Source organism: Miscanthus floridulus, chromosome 10 (genome assembly GCF_019320115.1).
Source record: "Miscanthus floridulus cultivar M001 chromosome 10, ASM1932011v1, whole genome shotgun sequence".
Taxonomy (NCBI): domain Eukaryota; kingdom Viridiplantae; phylum Streptophyta; class Magnoliopsida; order Poales; family Poaceae; genus Miscanthus; species Miscanthus floridulus.
This window is the reverse complement of record NC_089589.1, coordinates 36,355,600-36,369,646: the sequence shown is the minus strand read 5'-3', so window position 1 is coordinate 36,369,646 and position 14,047 is coordinate 36,355,600. Positions and strand designations below refer to the sequence as shown.

At 46.1% G+C, this 14,047-nt stretch overlaps 1 protein-coding gene across 1 annotated transcript; it reads left to right on the top strand.

Moving 5' to 3' along the window:
* Positions 1-223: 223 nt before the first annotated feature.
* On the top strand, positions 224-2,396 carry LOC136486489 (uncharacterized). Its single transcript, XM_066483394.1, has 7 exons — positions 224-363; positions 1,103-1,220; positions 1,313-1,687; positions 1,776-1,906; positions 1,989-2,075; positions 2,156-2,218; positions 2,309-2,396. The coding sequence occupies exons 2-6, from the start codon at positions 1,107-1,109 to the stop codon at positions 2,184-2,186; spliced, it is 738 nt and encodes a 245-aa protein (XP_066339491.1). The 5' UTR covers positions 224-363; positions 1,103-1,106; the 3' UTR covers positions 2,187-2,218; positions 2,309-2,396.
* Positions 2,397-14,047: the final 11,651 nt, after the last annotated feature.

Genomic DNA, 14,047 nt, shown 5'->3' with positions numbered 1-14,047 from the left:
GCTGACTGATGGGGCCGCGAATATTGGGCCCACATGGAAGTCACGTGCACGGCGACGATCGCCTGGCGGAAACCATCGCCGGCCGCCCGGCCCGCACCCACCGCCGCCACCGGGGAAATCTCGGGAGGAAGACATATACGGACCCACTCAATTGGGCCCCAACAGCCAGCGCCCAGCGGAAAGGAGGTTTAAAATGATTTGCGTTCGCGCTGAACGCTAGTGCCCCACATTTAGATTGCTGGCCTCGCACCTCATGTGAGTGAGCGTCCGGCGTCCGCCTCTGCAACAACCCCGCCGACGACGAGGGTCGAGGGGGGAGGACAACGACGACGACGACGAAGTGACTTCCTCGACCGGATAGAGGTACGGACCTTCCATCCACCCGACCACTGGTCCTCCACCCGCTGAATTTTCACTGGCGTCATTAACCAGGGAATTTTCACTAGCGCCATTAGTTAGCCACGGACAGGAGCAGGGGGTGCCGATAGGGTTAGAGTTCTCAAGGTTTGGTGCTTGCCTGAATTAGAGTAACTGCACGGCGAATTGTCACCACAGCGGGTGGTAATTGATCACCAGTCGGTCGTGCGCGGTCAGCATTTCAGTTGGGGGCGCCGAGCACGCCTCGAGCACGGACTTGGGACTTGTGAATAGATGAATGGGAGAATGTGTTCTAGACCGTGGCTTCCCTGAACGTTAGTAGTGTTTGGTTGGGTGTATGAAAATGGATGGGATGGATCATCCTGGATGCATGCAGGATGGATGGGGCAAATCTGTATGAGATGGTGCATTTTGCTTATTTGATTACATGTACTGGAGAATGGAATGGTACGAGTTAGTACAATATATTATATTATGTTTGGTTCATTATATGAGTCCAGCCAAGAATTTTACATGCGCAGATCATATTTGCATAAAATTTGCTAGTATGAATGAGGTGCCACGTGGGTGGGGGCTCTACTGGAGATTGGATATTTGTTCAGAAGTGGCATTAGATTATGAATCTCAGCATATGAAATTTTGTCTGAAAAATGAAGTCATGTGTCTGACAAGTATTGTAATTGTTTAAGATGGCTACTGACAAATATTAATGTAATTGTTTTAGACAAATGGCTGCAGCATTAAAAGCCGTAGAGGACTTCTTGTTCAGGGACTTCCTCAGTCGAACAAGATTCACCACCAATTACTATGACATGGATTCCCAACAGAGAACTTCAGAGGCGGTAAGGAATTCTTTACACTAGGTATAATATAAAATTTATGATTCAATTTCTAACTGCCAATCGATATAATATAACACATGCTTGCCTTTCAGTTGGACAAGAGGTTCAAGGGGTATCAGAAGCTATGCCTCTATGGACTTGGTTCTGTTTTCTGGGGAGCTACAACCGGTGTTCTGAGTAATCTACAGCATAAGCATCCAGATTGGATTTTCTGGGGTAGCATATATTTCGTTTTGTCTCTTGTGCTGATGTTGAATGGCTTGACCGCTGCAACATTTTCAAGCTCTACTCCCTTAGCGCTTAGCACAGCTGGTCTTGGAGCGTGGACTGCATACATTTACATGTTAGCAACATTCCATGTCGCATCACTTCAGTTTCACTCCAATGTGGAACAATGTGCCTACTCAATGATCATAGCTTCTATTGCCGTGACGTTCCACTGGAGCTACAGCTCTCAGGATCCGCTGGTTAGACAGATAAACATTTGGTTTATGCACTATTTAAATTGAGGAAAAATCGTTTAGTTGCGCTAATTTGTGGTGCAATTTTTGTCAGGTCTTGCTTATGCTCTGCAAGCTTATTTTGTGGCTGCTACTCATAACTCTCTATGGTATTGTCATACTGATTCCTTGGGGCATTTTCAAACTATTCTCACTGGTTCCTTGGACCATTGGGTTAGTCATAAGGTTAGTAGTTAGAAACTGAAATTGTAACAATTGTTCCCTTTCTAGCTATAAGTCGGAATTAAATATGTTACTTGTTTAACAGTGCTTTGCGTGGTCTGGTCCGTGAAGATGGAAATTCACCAAAGAGTTTTCTGTTGGCAAAGAAGAGTGCTCGCAGCACTACAACAGAGTATGAAGTTCATATTATTTTTTTTCTTCGTTCTTTTTGATGTGATATTAGTTTGTCTCTTCACATGACAATTTTTTCAGGAGTGATGATCGTCGACAAACTACTGTGTAGTCTCTTCTAGCTGATCAGTAATGTCAGATGTGGTAATAATTCAACCATTGATTTCTTTTCTTTTTCCAAAAGGATAATCTATTATACTGAATGTTTTCTCTCCCGGCGATGATATTGTACAGGATACCATATGTTATACAACGCAATTACAATTCTGGAGCTGGAGGTGGTTCAAGCTTTCTGCTCAGGAAATGGTGGGAGACTGGGAGCAACTATACAGTAGCATCCGCATACTGCTCAAGTGTATAGAGAATGAAGTAGTCAATCGACAATCGGCTTGATAGACCATTCTTGATTTTGTATTTGTTGCTTTTCATTGTCCTTCTGTGCTCTGTTGGACAGGGAGAGTACTCGGTAGCAGAATCATAAATCCCTGATGTGTCTGCCAAGCATGATTGTGGCATCTATGATGGGTCTTTCGTGAATTCCATCACCCAACATATATTGACAAATGTTTTGACATGAAAAGCATGTGAATACTTTGATCAGCTCATTTTCATGTCCACCAGTCTGCTTGCATCTTTAATAAGTAATGGTATTTTAGAACGAAGGTTGAATGTATTTTCTCTTTTATAAATTGTTGAACATGGTTTTGGATCCGATGCAATATCAAAGCTATACTTTCGCCATTAGTCACTTATATTAGAATATGAATCACTTTAGAAGTTGAAACGTTAAGTCACTTGATTGTAATCTATAAATACTTGTATCATTCAAATAAAAACTGCTGAGGCTTTCACTCTTCCCATTCACGTGTTCTTACATGGTATCAGCCACTACCAATCCTTTCTCACCCTGACCTTTCCTCTACCTTAGCCCCTCCACCATGGACGACGGTGCCCAAGCTGCTGCTGCCGTCATGGCCGCTGCGATCGTCGCTGCCCTCCCTCCTCCTGCTCTGCACCAAGCCTTGCCTCAGTGCTCGCCACCATCAACGTCAAGAGCCACGTCCCCTTCGCCCTCAAGCTTGATCCACCAAACTACTCCTCGGAACTCGTCCAGTCTCTCTCTCGTTCTAGCAGCCACCACCACCACGCAGGCAAATTTTGCTGCTGCTCCTCCACCTGGCTTTCCCTACGGCGCCCACGGCTTCTATGGTGGTTCTGTGAATATGCCGGCTGCTGATCCCACCACATCCTGGAATCAGGCTGCTCTGGCCAATGTCCTCAACGCCATGACACTCTAGTAATCTCTCTTCCATCCACACCCCCTCTAACCCCCATTCTAACATTATTGTTGGAAATGGCTCCTCCCTCCCTATTTCTTGTTCTGGTCGCACCTCCTTCTCCAACCCTTACCTGGCCACTACATCTTTCCAATGTTCTTGTGTCTCCTCAACTTACAACTAATCTTATTTCTGTTCGCAAATTCACCAAAAGATAATCATTGCTCAGTTGAATTTGATCCCTTTGGTTTATCTGTGAAGAATCTTCAAACCCGAGCGGTGCTCCACCGATGTTACAACTCTGGAGATCTTTACCCGTTCCTCTCGGAGTCCACTTCAATTCCTCGCGCCCTTCTTGCTGCTATGGAGACCACATGGCACCGACGTTTGGGGCATCCGGGTGCCCAAGTCATCTCCCATTTGTGCTCCAATAAAGATATTTCTATTGCGCCTATGTACCATGACACCTCGCTATGTCATGCTTGTCAATTAGGTCGCCACAGTCGTCTACCTTTCTCTAATTCCCTGTCCAGGGCTTCTAACCCTTTCAGTTGATTCACTATGATTTGTGGACATCTCCTATCATGAGTATCTCTGGAGCTAAATACTATCTTGTGTGTTTGGATGATTTTACCCATTATTTGTGGACTTTTCCTCTCACACTAAAATCTGAAACGTTTAGTACCTTGCGCAATTTTCATAGCTACGTTCTTACTCACTTCAATTGTTGTATTAAGTTTATTCAATGTGACAATGGTCGTGAATTCGACAACAATGCAGCCCGCTCTTTCTTCCTTGTGCAAGGTATTCATCTTCATCTTTCATGCCCTCATACATCCAGCAGAACGGCAAGGCCGAACGCGTTATTCGATCCATTAATAATATTATGCGCACCTTGTTATTCCAAGCACCCATGCCTCCTGCATATTGGGCTGAATCTCTTCACACTGCCACTCATCTATTCAATTTGCACCCCACCAAAACTCTACAAAACCGAACTCCACACCAAACCCTTTTTGGTACACCACCTACATATGACCACATTCGCGTGTTTGGATGCCGTTGTTACCCTAATCTTTCCGCCACCATGCCCCCATAAACTCGCACCACGATCTGCAGAGTGTGTCCTTGGTTTCCCTGACAATCACAACAGGCTATCGTTGCCTCGATCTCTCTACAAACTGTGTCATCATCTCCCATCACGTTCTATTTGATGAACACTAATTCCCCTTTGCCTGCAACTCACCACCATCATTCAGTGTCGCCTGGACCTTCAGCTCTGTCGGGGTCATCTCGCTCGGACTCTGGTGAGGGTGCACCCTCCGCGGTGCACGGTGCCAGTGGCCCTGCTCCTTGGCTTGCGGCGCCCTCTACATCACGTACGCCCACGACACCCTCTACTTCACGCACCTGAGGCGCCCTCTACGTCGCGCGCGCTCGAGGTGGTATGCGATTGTAACACTCTCGGTGTTAAACCGTAAATCACTTACTAAAACATGTCATAAGCATAATGTTTAAATGTTATTGCATGTGATAATATGAACAAGTGAAGCAGTGTAATTTAAACGAACCGTAAAAACTTAAAACGAAAGGTTGTTCGCGACTTATGAAATTATCAAGTAAGGATGTTCGCGAATTTTTATTGAATGAAGACACTATAGCACATGCATGAGAGGCCTAAATAAAGTTGGAAGTCTAAGGATTGTAGTTGACAGTGAAATACTTGGTGTAGAGAAATAATTGGGTTAAGTACAAATTTCAATAGCTTGAAAATGCAACTAGAAATAGAAATCCAATTAAAACTTAGAAAATTTCTTGAACTTTGGAAAGGGTAGACATTGCTTTGTTTATCAATTTTTGTAGAAAAATTTAGTTAAGAAGTAGAGTAGTGTCATGGCATGTTTTAGTAGCCTAATGTACCCTCTAAAATATGGTGAAGATGGTTTTGGTGTTTGGCCAACCGATTAGTTGTTTTGGATGCTTTAAAAAGCGTGCATGGAACGTCCTCGGTCGATTTCCTCGTATAGGCGCGGTCACCACGTCCCTGAACCACGACGTCGGCGCGCTGGCCACCCGCGCTTGCGTACCTGGCCGCGCTCGGCTGGCCGCTGTGGCCGACAGCCTTGGCGCGCAGCTGCCCCACCTCACTGCCATGCTACTACCACGCTGCTAGCTCCCAGCCATGCGCCGTCACGCTGTCGTTGCCCTACCCTAGCTCGCTGCACCGCGTTGTTGCCCGCCGCGCCACAACACGCTGCCGTTGTGTCCGCCTGTGCCTCTGCGCCGCTGCCCGTCCCGTCTTCGTGCACGCAGTGTTCGCCTAAACGGCCGATTAAACAGCCAATAAATGGTAAACGGTGGTAAACTGTTTTGTTTAGGGGGTAAACGGAAATTAAACGGTTGACCGTTTAAACGGTAAAAAAAACGGGAAAAACGGTCTAAATGGCCTAAACGGGACGGAGATAAACAACATTAAACGGGCTAAACAGTTGTTTAAACGGCTGTTTAGGCGAACATGAGGTAAATCTAGTTCTATTTTGTATGGATAAATTTGTATACTTAAGTTTATTATATTTATAAATGTGTACACTTGATATGTTACATGCATAAATATCTATATTTGGTTTTTTTCACATGCATAAATATATATACATACCAAAATAATTGATTTTTACTCGAATAAATATGTATAAATGCTAGAATACTTGATTTTTTACATGCACATATATAATTATATGTATTTTTTTAAAGTACAAAACCATTTAGACCGTTTAACTTCGTTTAAACACCGTGTAAACAGCCTAAACGCTAAACGAAGAGCGATCGTGTAAAGACCGTTTACCGTTTAGGAAAACATTGCGTGCACGTGGGCTTGCCGAGGCTACCCGCACGTCGTTTCGCCATTAACGGCGCTACGGCCGCCCTGCCGCGCTGCCACTGCCTACGTGCGTGCACGTTTCCCTCCTGGCTGCGTTGGCTCGCAGCGCCTGCATGTGTGCGGCTAGCCACGTCGCGCCAAAGCTCGGGCAAGCCAGCTGGACCCATCCCCTTTTCCCCTCCCTCCTCTGCTGTCTGGGCCAGCCGAGCCGTGCCATCAATTCTGCATGGAGGGGACACGTCCATTCAATTTAATGTGCTCCCGACTCTGCCTTCGAGCCTGCTAGCCGACCGACCCCGTACCTCATCCAACCACGCCGTGACAAGCTCCAATTTGGAGCCTTGCTCCCATCGCCGTGCCATTAAAGGCTAAGCCCACCATTGTCGTGGGCAAAACCCCACCTTGCCATCCCGAGCCGAATTGGCTGCACCCCTAGCTGAAAGGTCCTAATATGGCTAAGGGGGGTTGAATAGCCTATTTAAAAATCTACAAATCAACTAGAGCAATTTGATTAGTATGAAAATAGCGAAATACAAACTTGCTCTAGCTCTACAAGGGTTGCAAGCCACCTATTCAACAATTCTAGTTGCAATGATTACTAGGCACACAACTTGCAATGTTACTACTCACTAAGAGCTCTCAATCTTGCTACTCTAAAGAGCTTCACTAGATGAACTTAAAATAACAAAGCAAGCTCTTAATTCTAATTACACTAAAGAGCTTGCTACAACTAGTTTGCAAGAATATAAATGAATGAGTAGAATGATTATACCGCCGTGTAGAAGAGTGAACCAATCACAAGATAAAAACCGAATCAATTACCGGGAGAATACCAAAGAGCAAGAGACAACCAATTTTTCTCCCGAGGTTCACGTGCTTGTCGGCACGCTAGTCTCCGTTGTGTTGACCAACACTTGGTGGTTCGGCGGCTAAGAGGTGTTGCACGAACCTCGTCCACACAATTGGACACCGCAAGAACCTACCCACAAGTGAGGTAACTCAATGACATGAGCAATCCACTAGAGTTACCTTTCGGCGCTCCACCGGAAAAGGCACAAGACCCCTCACAATCACCACGATCGGAGCCGGAGACCATCACCAACCTCCGCTCAACGATCCTTGCTGCTCCAATCCATCTAGGTGGCAGCAACCACCAAGAGAAACAAGTGAATCCTGTAGCGAAACACGAATACCAAGTGCCACTAGATGCAATCACTCAAGCAATGCACTTAGATTCTCTCCTAATCTCACAATGATGATGGATCAATGATGGAGATGAGTGGGAGGGCTTTGGCTAAGCTCACAAAGTTGCTATGTCAATGCAAATGGCCAAGAGAGTGAGCTTGAGCCGGCCATGGGGCTTAAATAGAAGCCCCCATGAAATAGAGCCATTGGGCTCCTCACTGCACTGAACATGGGCCGACCGGACGCTCCGGTCATATTGACCGGACGCTAGACCTCAGCGTCCGATCGTGCGATGTGCGTCATATGTCATCGGCTTCAAACGCCGATCGCCTGATTTCAACAGTCAAGTGATGACCGGACGCGTCAGTTAGAAAGTGACCAAACACTGGACCTCAGCGTCCGGTCGTTTCCAGTAAGGTTCCAAACACAAATTTTCACGACCGGACGCGTCCGGTCATGCCCGACCGGACTCACCCAGCGTCCAGTCACTCAATGTCTCCTCTGTGTGTCCCACGTCAGCGTACGTCAGCACTGACCGGACGCACCCGGCCAGCGTCCGGTCACTTTTAGCACCAGCGTCCGGTCAAAGACTGAGACCATGCGCTCACTGCTGCTACTGACCAGACACGCCGGTCCAACAGAGACCAGTGTTCGGTCACTTACAGTGACCTTCGTCTTTTCTGTCTAGGGCGCCGGTGGCACCGTCGGACTATCCGCACTCTATAGGCGGACACTCCACCGGTGAAGTTTCCTACCCTTGCTCAAATGTGCTAACCACCAAGTGTATCATCTTGTGCACATGTGTTAGCTTATTTTCATAAACATTTTCAAGGATGTTAGCACTCCACTAGATCCTAAATGCATTTGCAATGAGTTAGAGCATCTAGTGGCACTTTGATAACCGCATTTTGATATGAGTTTCACCCCTCTTAATAGTACGACTATCGATCCTAAATGTGATCACACTCGCTAAGTGTCTCGATCACTAAAACAAAATGCTCCTACAATTTTTACCTTTGCCTTGAGTCTTTTGTTTTTTCTCTTTCTTCTTTTCTAAGTTTAAGCATTTGATCATCACCACGCCATCACTATCATCATGATCTTCGCCATTGCTTCATTACTTTGAGTAGTGCTACCTATCTCATAATCACTTTGATAAACTAGGTTAGCACTTAGGGTTTCATCAATTAACAAAAACCAAACTAGAGCTTTCACTAGCCCCGCCTCACAATCCTTCTCGACGTGCGCACCTATGCCACGCCCTCACTGCTTCCCTCACGACGCTAACACGGCCATGCCACCATGGCCCACCATCGCCCTTGCCACGCGCACGTGGCCGGCTCGACTGGGGTGGTCTCCGGATACACAACCACTTCGGTTAGGATCATGGTGAGACCCTAATGCTCATCCGTTGTCCATATTTCCTCTTCAGTGGTGGAGCTCGCCTGAATGGGGTTGCCGCCGTCGTAGGTTATCCATCACCGTAGAGGGAGCTCCTAGATTCGCGCCTGCACCTAGGTGAGCATCGGTCCCCTAGTTAAGGCAGTGGGGGTCCCGGGTGGCCGGCAGGAGCGCTAGTGCCACCGGCTGCTGTGCCGGCGTGCGTGGGTGGGTCGGGGGGGTCTCTCCGTTGTGAAGGAAAGAGTAGGCAAGGGCCATTATGCATAAGTACTATCTCTAGGAACAGTAGTGGGGACCGTGGGTTCATTTGTCCTAAAGCCAGGGGCTTTTCCGCAAGAGCGTGCCGCGCGCGTGGGCTCCCCCACTGCGAGCTGCCTTCGCGCGTCGGCCGCGCCTGTGGGCCACTTGTAAGTGCGCACGTTGTGCGCGTGTGCGGGCCGCGCCCGTTCATTAGTGGGCCGTGCGGGTTGAATTCGTTTTCCCTTTTTCTAGAAAATAGAAATAGGTTTTATTTTTAGATTCTGAGCTAGACTTTGAAAAATCATATCAATTCACATAGACGTCCAAAACTGATGAAATAAATTATGTTTGGTTCCTAAAAATATTGTCTATCTGATGGTATGATTAGTGGATACATGTCTGACTTGATGCTAAGGTATATTAATTCATTTGAAAGAGCTTAGTATTATTTTGGATAATATTGTAGGAATTTTTGTGGCTAATTCATAATAGCTTTTGCTCTAAAACTTAACAGTAGGTTCATTGTATTATTATGTGCTCACTGTAATTTTTGTAGCCCTAGGATAGAATGGAAAATAAGATAACTAATTACCCCCTTTTAAGTGTATATTAAATCATTAACAGAAATGAGAAGGCATTTTAGTTGCTAAGTAGTGCTTGATAGGTTTCGTACTTGTTTAGTTGAAATGATGGGTATCTTAGCATATTAGCCATTAGAGTTAACTTAGTTGCTTGGTAGGTGTATTACTATTTTAAGAGTTGCTGTTGTTGTAATACTAAGTGTTGCGTCATCATTGCATGCATATAGAGAACGTGTTGGTGGAGTTCATGATTGCGGGCGAGAAGGAGTACGAGGAGGTGATCGAGGAGTACAAGGAGGAGGTTCAAGTATAGGAGGGAGCGCTGGAGCCACCAGCGACTGACTTTGCTGACACCCCGCCTACTGAAGGCAAGCCCCGGTGCATAACCCTTATTTTTGAATAATCACTGGAAATATATATATGATGTGCATTTACGTTACATGATTTATATTGAAACTACATGCATAGATATACCTACCTATGAGTCCTACTAGCTGAGGTCGAGTAGCTACTATGCTTAGGATTTTCGGTAGCATGAGTAACCTGCCGTTACTCATAATAGCTGATTATTATTATCACTCTCATGATAAAATGGTGAAAGGAAATGGAGACCGGGTAGGGATATGGTACGGATATTGGTGGGTGTAAGAGGTTGTGTCTCGTAGCCAGCGAGGCATAGCTTGGTTACACTATGATGTAGACTAGGCCCAATCTTCCTATTGGTATGATAGCGTCGATTGGTGGAGACTCGGCATTCACGATCTAGGCTTCGAACCAAGACTGATTCGGACCCCCGCAACCGTTACACCACTGCTCCATTGGTTATCAACCACGCGAACGCGATTGACCTTGTCGAAAAGGCTTTCCTGCAAGCGAATCGAGAACACAAGCAAGAACGAGATAAACGCAATCTGAAATTGTAAATAAATATGAGGCTTATGATAATGAGAAAGAGTTCAAGTCTTTATTCGAAAGGACTAATCGCCATAGGCGAATAAGATCAAGAACTGGGGCCCTGGTTCACAGCAAGCGGCCTTGGCAGCGACGGTTGCAGCAAAACGACGTCTGTTTCACGAGGAAATCAAGAACTAAACAAAACCCAAACCCTAACGAGAGTGACGGCTGGTATTTATAGAGTCTTGGGCGTCACCCCCTGGACGCGCCCTCTAATGGGCCCAAACACGATACGCGGTCCAACGGACCAAAAGATGGTGTCACAGCACCCTGGTAGATTCTGGATGCTGACTTGTTTCGACGATTCCTATTGATTCTGAAGAGCTTTTGATGTCAAACCACTTGGATTGGCTTCCTTATCAAATTAGCTTTCCATCCATATGTGGATCATCGAAAACGGAGTCCGGATGCGTCTTGGGTGACTAGTTTAAGGCAGACTGGTTCTGGAACCTAAGAAAGACTCAAACTTGAGTTGCTTTAGGCCTCCACCTCAGGGACTCGAACTGAATTAGCCTCAAACCTCCTTCTTGACTTGGACACCCTTGCTAGCCTCCTACCCCTCCATGCCATGCACCAAACATGGTCATATGCATGGGTGTCATGTCCTCATCACACTGTTTTCCCTACCCGTGTCGGTTAAGGACTGGCCGTTGCATTGGGTTCTAGTCAAGTCATGGATTTATTATCCTGAGCATATACTTGTTTATGGGAGCAGGGAAGGCTTGTTGCTCTCTTGTCGTGGGTTTTGGCTCTTTCTAGACTGACTAATTGGAGATGGGGATGGTGGAGGTCTAAGCACCACTCTAAGTCTAGGACTTAGGTGTGGGGGCTTGTAGTCCAAGTTTGGACGGGGACCTGTACCCCTTGACAGGAGAGTGGTGGGTTGGTCCTTCTTGTGTCTGGGGTACAAGCGGGGCATGTTGTAGGGAAAATTGACCCTAGGCCCATTTACTTTAGATTTTGGTCTTTGATGACCAACACAACCAAATTGGACTAATAAATTTGTAAGTGATTATTTTGTTGTTCAATAGGGTGCAAGACGTGACTTGGACGAAGACGACATGATCAACACCTTAAGCAAGACCCTAGAAGCACAAGAGAAGACCCAAGATATCAAGCAAAGTCCAAGCATGAAGATAGGAACCAAGCCGGACGTAAGATCGTGAAGAAACATGCTCGGTAGAGTGACCGGATGCAGCGACCGGACGTAGCCCTTATAGGGACCGGACGCATCCGATTAGTTGCTCGGCAACAGCAAGCGTCAGCAGCAGCGACCGGACACTGAGGACTAAAAGTGACCGGACACATCGATGGCACTGTTCATCATCCTATCAACACATTCAATACTGACCGGATGCTGGTGGCAAATCGACCGAACGCAGGAACTGCAGCGTTCGATCGAGTACAGAGAGGTTCCAGAGCGATGAAATTGCGACCGAACGCGTCCAGTGGCATGTGACTAGATGCCATCACCGTCCAATCAGTTGATCGCGCGCTCTAATGGTCGGGACAACCGGACGCGTCCGGTCTAGACGAAAGCAGCGTCTGGTCAGTAGCAGAAAAGCAGGTTTCGTCCCTAATGGCTACTTTCTCAGTGGGGCTTATAAATAGACCCCCCAATTGGCCATTTAGCTTGTGTGGAGCTAAGGAAACATACGAAGGGTGTTGATACACTATTTTAGTGATCTCCACTTGCATAGTGCTTAGTGATACATTAGGTGATTAGCGTAGGTGCTCAACGAAGTGCTTAGGTTGATTAGACCACTGCTTATGTGCTTGCTCTAGGTTTAGGCCTAATGTTTAGTGAGGTTTGCATACCTCTTACCACTCAGTGCTTGCGTGCACCATTGTTGTACATCGGAGGGGCTTGTAGTCTTGCGAGATCACACCAACCATGTTTGTGGTGTGGCCACCACCATGTACCAGAGGGAACAAGGCCCGTGACATTTTGGTCGGAAGCTTGATAGTGAAGACGGCGAGGAGCATCTAGGAGGGGCTTGCCGAAAGGCACGTTGAAGACTCACTTGCGCATGGGGATAGCCCGAGGCTATCCACGGAGTTACTCGACCGAGAGCTTGGCCCTTGCGAGGGGCTCCAACGAGGACTAGGGGGAAGCTTGCGCGCTTCTCGATACCTCAGTAAAAATACCAGAGTCATCGATAGGAGTTTGCATATCTCTACCTTACTCTTTAGCTTCTGCATTTACATTGCTTGTATTACTCCTTTTGCAGTAGAGATAGCAACACACTAGCAAAACCGTAGTTGCACATTTAGATAGTTTATCTTTTGCATAGGTTTTGCTAAGGTTAGAAAAGAGGCCATAGTTTAGAGTCGGAATTTTAAGTTGCCTAAGTCACTCCCTCTTAGGTGTCATAGTCCCCTACAAGTGGTATCAGAGCCGGTTAGTTTAATTTGGACCTTTGGCTTTACTGCCGTTGAGCCGACGCTATTTAGAGTGGTTGGGATGGATACCTCTAGGCCTCCGCACTTTGACGGCACTAACTTCCCCTACTATAAAGCTAGAATGGCTTGTCACCTTGAGGCGGTAGATTTGGGTGTTTGGAGAGTCACTCATGACAGGATGAAACCCATTAAGAATCCCGATAAACCCATAAAGAGTGAAGAAAAAGAAATTCATTTCAATGCTAGAGCTAAGAATTGCTTGTTTGAATCTTTTAGCATGGATGTGTTTAACCAAGTGTTCACTTTAAATATGGCACATGAAATTTGGTTAAAACTCCAAGAGCTCCATGACGGCACAACTAATGTCCGTGAGCAAAAACATTGTCTAGCTAAACAAAATTATGATTCTTTTAAAATGAATGATGATGAGCTTATTCGTGATATGTATTCTCGGTTGAATCTAATTATCAATGAGCTCCATTCAATAGGATTAACCAATCTAGATGATGCGGACGTCATGAGGAAGATCATCTCCGTGCTACCACAAAAGAAATATGCAAGCATCATCACCATCCTTCACAACATGGAGGACTTGAGCACCATGACCCTACCCATAGTCATTGGCAAGATAGTGGCATTTGAAATGTCATGCAAGATGGGTCAAGAAGAAGCCTCTTCATCAAGCAAAGGCAAAGCTCTCGCATGTAGTAAGAAAAAGAAGATGAAGGGCAAGAAAATTGAGACAACCTCAAGCTCAAGCTCCTCAAGTGAAGATGAAGAAGAAGAAGATGATGATGATGATGATTCAAGTGATGATGATCAATCTTCCTCCTCCACCTCTGACCTTGATGAAGAATCAATCAAACTTATCAACATGGTGGAGAAGATGATCCAAAGGCTCAATGTCAAGGGTGTGCCCATCCAAATTCAAAATCTCATTTTCACCAATCAAAGAAATGAGCAAAGGAAGAAAGGATGCTATGGATACGGCGAGTTGGGACACTTTGTAGAAGTTTGTCCAAATAAGCCCACACCCAAGACAAAGAAGAAGGCG

Excerpts from the sequence above, each read along its gene's own strand:
- LOC136486489 (XM_066483394.1), top strand. The coding sequence starts at position 1,107 with ATGGCTGCAGCATTAAAAGCCGTAGAGGACTTCTTGTTCAGGGACTTC. Across the intron at positions 1,688-1,775 it reads ACAGCTCTCAGGATCCGCTG|GTCTTGCTTATGCTCTGCAA; the intron begins GTTAGACAGATA and ends AATTTTTGTCAG. Across the intron at positions 1,907-1,988 it reads ACCATTGGGTTAGTCATAAG|TGCTTTGCGTGGTCTGGTCC; the intron begins GTTAGTAGTTAG and ends CTTGTTTAACAG.